Below are 9,075 nucleotides of genomic sequence, written 5' to 3'. Positions count from 1 at the left end.
AAAAAATCACACCTCGTTTTTTCGTTAGTTTTCGTTAACGATAATAACTTTGGTTCTCGGCAGGATACAGTACCACACTGACAGGTTGTCTAGTGGAGGAGTGGTTTGGGATGGAGTTCACAAGCTATCATACCTATCTGCCTGGGAGAAGTGTTAAAACATTTTTTTTTAATTAAGGGTATTTTTTTCTGCTTGTTAGTAGGTGTACCAACATTTTAATAAGCATGTCTTCAGCTATTTCTTTATGTATGACAGATCATTTGAAAGTTTACACATTTTACTTTAATAATCTGTTAAAAAAAGCAAAAATGCTTTTTTGTTATATGATTAGAAAAAAATCCAAACCACATGAATTCCTTATTTCTTTGATTTGATTGTCAACTCCACCATGTCTATAAATCCTAGCCACGCATATTGAGATCAATGTGTCATGTCACGTGCGCAGCAGGCAGCACAGACGAAACTGTACCACCGTGCGTTCAATCCTGGTCCCGGTGAGGGATTGGATTGGGTAACAGCATTTCCAACATCGGCGCATTAACTCAACAGAAAGTATGCAAAGAACGTGCAGAATCGTTTCTGGAGTTTGAGCCGATCTGAACGCACCGAATCAGATAAAGGTCATTTCTATAACAATCGACTCAATTTGTTTTCTCTATCTTTAAAAAAAAATCATTTTTTAAATTGGTCTACCTTCAAGGAATGGCTATAAAGCAGAACCGCATATGAAAAGGTTCATGGATGAATGAATAAGATGTACTATCTAACATGGAGTAGTTGGCTAATACACACGAACGTCGTAAGAATCCACAATCTTTTTTAAAGTTAAATACTAGTTTTTTAGGAAACGATAAAGGGGGGCGATGCCAACTGGATTCCGGAGTAGGCGCCGTGTTCTGACTGATTTTCCACAGTAGAAGCTATTTTCTGTGGAATAGGGTATTGGTCACTTTTATTATGTTACTCGGATGTCATTGGAATAACAACATCGTCTGCGGTTGGTTGTTTCTAGACCAAAATAATAGGCACCAGTTTACGCGCTTTCCTAATGCTCAATACTACATCACAGGAGCCAGTACCATCATGCGTAAAGAAGAGTTACTTTGGTGGGGCAGAAAAGTGACCGAATAAATATTGTATAACATATTTTGGTGAGATACTACCCAAAGTCTGCAATTATGTCATCGGATATGTCTAAAGCATTCTACATGGGAATGGAGGTGGTGATCGCCTTGTCCTCAGTGATCGGGAACGTGATGGTGGTCTGGGCTGTTCGTATCAATCGCTCTCTGAGGGACACGACCTTTTGTTTTATCGTCTCTTTAGCCCTGGCTGACATTGCAGTTGGAGCGCTCGTCATTCCTCTTGCTATCATCATCAGTATCGGACTAAAGACTCATTTCTACAGCTGCCTGCTCGTGGCCTGCACTGTGCTGGTGCTCACACAAAGTTCCATCCTCGCTCTCCTGGCTATCGCCATCGACCGTTACCTGAGGGTCAAAATACCGATGAGGTAAACATGAAACAATTAAGAAAATATTTTATATCCTCAACAACCTTTATGTTTAGTATTCACTGATTCATTATTGTACTTTTACAGTTGGATACGTATAACATAAAAATCCATAACTAATGGTAGAATATACCATAGCCTACCCGGCAAGAGGGGGGGGGGGGGGGGGGGGGGGGGGGGGGTCATTTTTGCTCTTAGTCTCTATAAAAATGGCAATGACCATGGCCGTATCCACCATTGAGGACACCCAGGTCCGGACCTCTGTACTTTTTTTGTTGTTGTCTATTACTGAAGACGTTTCACAGTCACCATGGTAACAGTAGGGGGGGGTTAAATCCACTATCAGAATTCACACTGGCTACCCTGGTACCTAGTCTGTCCTCACAAAAACACACCACACACACCATTTTTTTGTTTTTGAATCACAGTATATCACTTTACCATGCGCAAAAGCTATTAAATGTCAAAAAATAATTGCCTGTTAATAACTCTGTCTCAACTTGGTGCTGTAAAGATCATACAAAGATGTCAAACTTTGTTCTTTGGACATCAGTATTTTTCTAATCCTGCATACAGCCATGGTTATGACAGGTTATATACTGTATTTGAATTACATTGTATCTTTAACATTGAGAAGTTGAGAGAAAAATAGGAAGAATACATTTTATTTGCTTTTCTATGAATTTTTGTAGCTGTTGAATTCCACAGTCATGCTTGTCCAGTCACCAGGTAAATCTTACATTCCACACGGCTAGCAGTCATGCTTGTCCAGTCTCTAAGTAAATCTTACAGCTCACCCGCACATGTCTGAAAAACATGTAGGAGTTGCTGCAAACCTTACTGGAAGAGAGGGATGTGGCCCTATTGTAACTAAGCCCATTCCATAGGTATTGTATTATTATGTAGATATGTATGAATATATTAAATATAATAGCTGTTCTCTGAAATTCCTGTTGATTTGTCTGAGTGCAAGATAGCTACTCCCACAATTCCAACTCTAAAAATCATCCTTTATAAGATCATATTGATTTGTGGAGACACATGTTCATTTAACTCAAGGACAGGTGGCCAAATATGACTTTTCTGTAGTTTTTGGTGGTTCATGGGAGTGTCCAGAACAACCAACAGCTGAACTGCCAGCTATGTGGAGATGAATGGAATGTATAAACGTATAAACACAAGCACGTTATGTACATTTCCATAAATTATTGTAATGGTTCTCTAGAGTGTAAAATACTTAGTTTGGAGCCAAGAGTTTCAGTGTAGCTGACTTTTTCTTTTTCTTCTGGCTCACATCCATATACAGTGCCCTCCAAAAGTATTGGAACAGTGAGGCGAATTCCTTTATTTTTGCTGTAGACTGAAAACATTTGGGCTTGACATCAAATAATGAACGTGAGACCAGAGATCAACGTTTCAGCTTTTATTTCCAGGTATTTACATCAGGATCTGATGCACAACTAAGAAAATATCACATTTTGTTTGAATCCACCCATTTGTCATGTGATCAAAAGTATTGGAACAGATATACTTAAAACATATTTAAGTGAATAAGACTTAATATTTAGTTGCAAATCCTTTGCTTTCAATAACTGCAGCAAGTCTGTGACCCATTGACGTCACCAAACTTTTGCATTCTTCCTTTTTGATGCTTTCCCAGGCTTTCACTGCAGCCTCTTTCAGTTGTTGTTTGTTTTGTGGGGTTCCTCCCTTCAGTCTCCTCTTAAGCAGGTAAAATGCATGCTCTATAGGGTTTAAGTCTGGAGATTGACTTGGCCAGTCTAATACCTTCCATTTCTTGCCCCTGATGAACTCCTTTGTTGTTTTGGCAGTGTGTTTTGGGTCGTTATCTTGCTGCATGATGAAGGCTCTGCCAATCAGTTTGGTTGCATCTTTCCTTAAATTGGCAGACAAAATGTTTCTGTAGACTTCCGAGTTCATTTTGCTGCTGCCATCATGTGTTACATCCTCAATGAAGATTAATGAGCCCGTCCCAGAAGAAGCCATGCAAGCCCAAGCCATGACATTACCTCCACCGTGTTTCACAGATGAGCTTGTGTGTTTGGGATCATGAGCAGTTCCTTTCTTTCTCCAAACTTTAGCCTTTCCATCACTTTGGTAAAAGTTAATCTTTGTCTCATCAGTCCATAAAACTTTGTCCCAGAATTTTTGAGGTTCATCTCTGTACTTTTTGGCAAATTCCAGCCTGGCCTTCCTATTCTTCTTGCTAATGAGTGGTTTGCATCTTCTGGTGTAGCCCTTGTACTTTTGTTCATGAAGTCTTCTGCGAACAGTAGATAGTGATACCTTCACTCCTGCCATCTGGAGGTTGTTGCTGATCTCACTAACAGTTGTTTTAGGGTCTTTCTTTACAGCTCTCACAATGTTTCTGTCATCAACTGCTGATGTTTTCCTTGGTCTACCTGTTCGACGTCTGTTACTTAGTACACCAGTAGTTTTCTTCTTCTTCAGGACATTCCAAATGGTTGTACTGGCTATGGCCAATGTTTCTGCAATGGCTCTGATTGATTTTCCATCTTCTCTAAGACTCACAATTGCTTGTTTTTCACCCAAAGACAGCGCTCTGGTTTTCATGTTGTTTTCACCTCTGAATACAGTCTGCATAGACAAAACCTATCTTACCCAATCTGAACCTGAGTGTAGACATTCAGTGGTATTTATTGATTGAATAATGTATGTAATAGGACACACCTGGGCAACAAAACACACCTGTCAGTCATATGTTCCAATACTTTTGCTCACGTGACAAATGGGTGGGTTCGAACAAAAAGGTGATATTTTCTAATTTGTGCATCAGATCCTGATGTAAATACCTGGAAATAAAAGCTGAAACGTTGATCTCTGGTTTCACATTCATCGTTTGATGTCAAGCCCAAATGTTTTCAGTCTACAGCAAAAATAAAGGAATTGGCCTCACTGTTCCAATACTTTTGGAGGGCACTGTATTCCACCAGTAAATATTTCAAATTAATCATCTTGTCCCATGAAACATTCCATAAATGCATCATGTTTTCCACAAGAGCTCTCACTCATCCCTTAGTCACATCTGTCAACACAGATATCAAGATGCATGATTGATCAATAATATGACTTAAATATGTTTATCTTAGACAGCAAAAAACGACACACCCTTTGTTAATTGAGTTCACAGCAATGTTCAATTAGTCAGCGAAGAGTTTAAGAGATGTGCATTCAGTAAACATGCCAGCCACACTCAGAATTAAGCTGCCAATGTCAGTAAGTCAAGCTTTAGTTACTCAACACAATAGTGCGGACAATATGAGTCAGATGGTAGAGCGGTTAGGGAATCGGGCTATTAATCAGAAGGTTGACGGTTTGATTCCCGGCCGTGAAAAAAGATGTTGTGTCCTTGGGCAAGGCACTTCACTCTCCTTACCTCGGGGGGAATGTCCCTGTACTTACTGTAAGTCGCTCTGGATAAGAGCGTCTGATAAATGACTAAATGTAGTGCAACACTTGAGGCAGGAAGTGCATTTGACAGCCCTGTGAGATAGTATGTGTGTGTGTGGCAGGGCCGGCCCAAGCCTTTACGGGGCCTTAAGCAGATTTGGGGGACCCTTGGCGTTGTTAATATATATATATTTAAAAAAACATTAAACTGTAATTTAATGTGCTCTTGGGGGCCCTGTGGTGGCCACGGGGTCAAGAAGGAAAGCCAGTGTGCGCGTGTGTGGAGAGTGGGAAAGCTAGTCTCTGGAGGTCCTTTTCATTCTTTTGAGATCCTTGAGTCAACATTCTTTAGAAGTGCTGCTATTGAATCCTGGATCCCACAGATGTGTGTGGTTTTAATAATCCAACCCATTTACACTGACCCGGTAAAGACTTATAAGGGTATAGGGTAAGCCCAGATATAGACAAACTATAGACTAGAATATACTGTAGACTATGACCAGATATAGACTACCATAGAAAACCGTTCTCGTTCGGTTTCTTAAACTATAACATACACTAAGAAAGGAAACCCCCCAGTTTTGTCGTTTTACAATTGTTGTTTCAGGACAGGAAATGAACAGAAGGAACACTGACCAACCTCAGGGTCATCATAATTTGTTGATCGGATAAATACTATAACTGAATTGGAGTAGCTGTGAGCCTGTACTCACATTGGGGCTCAATTACCAAGCTTGCGTATGAACGCTTTATGCACAAATCCAAGATTCATCTATATTTACGAACTAAATTCGTTCGTACTCTCAGACCATGAAAATTGCAGAAATGATGAAGGCCCGGTTGACCTTTTTACTCTCTCTTTTGTCGCTTACCATCACAGAAACCTCTCTGATCTGTCCCCTACCGTTACAGTAACACTCTCATCTGTCCCTTGCTGTCCTAGCTACAAGCGCGTGGTGACCCCTCGGCGTGCAGGCACAGCTGTTGTGGTGTGCTGGATCGTGGCCATCGTGGTGGGGCTCATCCCCATGCTGGGGTGGAACAACCTGCAGCATCTCCATGACAATGGCTCTCAGATCACCCCTGACCTCCTGGTGACCTGTGAGTTTGAGAAGGTCATCAGCATGGACTACATGGTGTACTTCAACTTTTTCGGCTGGGTGCTGCCTCCTCTAGTGCTCATGCTGCTGATCTATGCTGAGATCTTCTACATGATCCACAAGCAGCTCAACAAGAAGGTGAAGGCCCACTGTTAACATCAAGAGAAATAGACCTCAATAGAATGGACACAACCTAGAGAATAATAAACAAATATTGGCATTCCCACAATGATAATATGTAGATCCACTGTCATATTCCATAGTCAAAAACACACCAGTGGGCTGTGAATTGCTTACATTATTAGGAAAATTCCATTCAAACACTCCTCATTTGCTGAGAATTTTTCTACAAACTCTATCTCATTCCAGGTAACGGCCAGCCAAACAGACCCAAGTCGTTATTATGGCAAGGAACTGAAGCTGGCAAAGTCACTGGCGCTCGTCCTCTTCCTGTTTGCCGTCAGCTGGCTTCCTCTCAACATCCTCAACTGCATCACACTCTTCTGCCCCACATACCACAAACCCATGTTCCTCACCTACATTGCCATCCTGCTCACCCACGGCAACTCGGCTGTCAACCCCATCGTCTATGCCTTTCGCATCAAGAAGTTCCGCACTGCCTTCCGCAAGATCTGGGAGCAGTACGTGATGTGCCGGGACTCAGTGGGACAGCTTCCACAGAGGGGCAGCCAGCGGTGCCAGAGTCTCGAGAGGAGGCTGAGGCACCATGAGGTCGACGACAACAATGTCTGAAGAGAGACAATCAACTGTTAATGGGAGGTGGGGGAAGGGTTAGGGTGGTGGAATGGACGCCGCATCCCATTGTTTTAGGGTGCTGGGAGGGGGGGGGGGGGGTGGATAGGTTGGGGGAGGGGTAGATGTGGGGGTTGGGTGGTAGAAGGGTGTGTGGGTTGCGTTTGGGGTAGAATGGGTGGGGTGGGGGTGGGGTGGTAGAAGGGTGGGTGAGTTGTGTTTAAAGTGGGGTAGGGTGGGTAGGTTGGGCGAGGGGTGATTATGGGATGCATGGGTTGGGGTGGTAGAAAGATGGGTAGGTTGTGTTTGGAGTGGGGGTGAGGGGTTAGTGACAGAACTGATTATTTCAAGGCAGTGTGGTGGACAACGGACATGACGTGGACAGGGAAACTTTCGATTGCACTAAGCCAGAGATTTGCCTCTTTTTAATGCTCAGGCCGTGATACATGGAGGCTTTTGGTTGGACGAGAGGAACTGAGATTGACTTATCAATACCTCTCATTGGCTGACATCAGCCATGAGGTCATATGGGAAAAGGGACTCCCAACGCAGTTCCAGCAAGATGTTGCTGAACTTGAATCTATATGAAATGTCAGAAGGTGGCAGCAGTTGATCATGCTTTCGAAAGGAAACCTAAAACTTATGATGGCCTTTTAATGTACATGTTATCACCTCCTCACAGCCAAAACATTAGGTCTGTTGCCTTACAAGTAGACTGAGAAACAAAGAGTGACAGTGTTCAACTTGATTTTCTTTCTTTTTTTCTTACTGGTTTTATCTGGTTGCAGCAGATGAGACCAAGAAGTTTTTTCAGTACATAAACAGTTACACCTGATTGGAGGTAGGAATGTGTGTCTGACTCATGTCCCAAGCCAAATTTTAAATCAGACATCGTAACTTTGACATTTAAGAAAATCAGGCTAATGGACTAGTTACACAAGTGGAAGTTACACAATCAAATTAGGATTGAGATTATCCAGAACACGTTCGAATACGAGTGGTGATTGACAGCCAAGCACACGTTTCTGCTGATGCTCCTATGACAGAACAAGCTTTGTTACAAGCACTCACTCAGAACCCCCCCCCCCCCCTCCACACACACTCTCATATACCCAAATGAATCTTCTATAACTGGACATGTATGTATATGTGTGGGGGGAGTGCAAAAAGGTGTGGGCAGGTGAAAGGGGGGTTGGAGAAATTATTCATTTTTTTACGTGTCTGTGTTTGCCTGTGAGAAGTGTCTTGAATGTGGATAAAGATTTATGTCTTTTTATTAGTGTGTATGTGTGTTGATGGTGTATATATGTTTACGCGAGTGTGTGCAGGTCATTTACAAGGGTGTTGGTCAGGGGGGAGGCTGCAGTGGAGAAGCTCATTGTAATTTTCATCTCTTAGAGGTCACCACTCACCTTGCGGGTGGTACTTCATCTCCACACGCCTTATCTGTTGCATGATATAGAACTGTGCACAGTTTAAGGCATGTGCGTTAAAACGCACACAAGACATGAGGTAGGACATTTTCTCATTAGAACATAAATCAACTTGTCAGGACTTAAAAGCTCCCTTGTTGCTATATCCCTGTGGTGGTGCCCTCAAGGGACAGGGTTAACACGGGTTTCCTTTACAGTACCAGCTAAATGAAGAACCTCCATTGTGTGCTGTATCCTCATATGCAGATTGAAGAGTCCACACATCGTAGGATCCATGTGTGTATCAAGGCCCCAGTAGAATCATCTTAGTATCATTTCCTTTTCTCTGTTTATAATCCCTGATCCCAGACTTCACATGCATGGTGGATAGACAACTCTGTAGACAAGGTCACTTTGACCACATCAGTCATCGTTATACCAGTTTTCCTTAAGATAGATTTAGCATTTCAAAACCAAGTTTAGATCTTCATGGTGAAGGTGACCACTATGTCTGACAATCTACATGAGAAGCCAGTGTCAAATGTTGAGTCTTCCTCAGTGATGATGTTGAAGAAACACATTTCAGCATTAATGTGTGAAAGCAACTAATAAAGATTTTCAACAAAAGAAAAGTCCCGGTAATAATGTCATCCGAAAACTGTTCATGGTATTGTAGAGTCTTTGGAAACATGTTAAAATATTCATTGAAAATTAAGTTCATATGAATTGTATGCTCTGTTACCCTATTCCTATTCATAGCAGTTCAGTCTGCTCACTATGATCTCACTATGATACTTACTCCTTGGGGAAGACAGATGATTTAAACCTGTAATCAGTGTAAAATGTGATTGCTGCCATTGTCTCA

The 9,075-nt window shown here is 42.0% G+C and overlaps 1 protein-coding gene across 1 annotated transcript; it reads left to right on the top strand.

The window, feature by feature from the left end:
* Positions 1–518: 518 nt before the first annotated feature.
* Positions 519–6,798, top strand: LOC124471184 (adenosine receptor A1-like). The gene is made up of 3 exons (XM_047025551.1): positions 519–1,513; positions 5,889–6,183; positions 6,415–6,798. Exons 1-3 carry the CDS (start codon positions 1,179–1,181, stop codon positions 6,796–6,798), a joined length of 1,014 nt encoding a protein of 337 aa, XP_046881507.1. The 5' UTR covers positions 519–1,178.
* Positions 6,799–9,075: the final 2,277 nt, after the last annotated feature.

The sequence above is a fragment of the Hypomesus transpacificus genome, chromosome 9, assembly GCF_021917145.1.
Source record: "Hypomesus transpacificus isolate Combined female chromosome 9, fHypTra1, whole genome shotgun sequence".
Taxonomy (NCBI): domain Eukaryota; kingdom Metazoa; phylum Chordata; class Actinopteri; order Osmeriformes; family Osmeridae; genus Hypomesus; species Hypomesus transpacificus.
Note: the sequence above shows the minus strand (reverse complement) of the source record. Positions and strands in the feature narration are given on the sequence as shown.

What these genes read in the sequence shown, in the direction of transcription:
- LOC124471184 (XM_047025551.1), top strand. Translation starts at nt 1,179, where the DNA reads ATGTCATCGGATATGTCTAAAGCATTCTACATGGGAATGGAGGTGGTG. An exon ending in AGGGTCAAAATACCGATGAG is followed by an intron (nt 1,514 to 5,888) that starts GTAAACATGAAA and finishes TTGCTGTCCTAG; the next exon opens with CTACAAGCGCGTGGTGACCC. An exon ending in ACAAGCAGCTCAACAAGAAG is followed by an intron (nt 6,184 to 6,414) that starts GTGAAGGCCCAC and finishes ATCTCATTCCAG; the next exon opens with GTAACGGCCAGCCAAACAGA.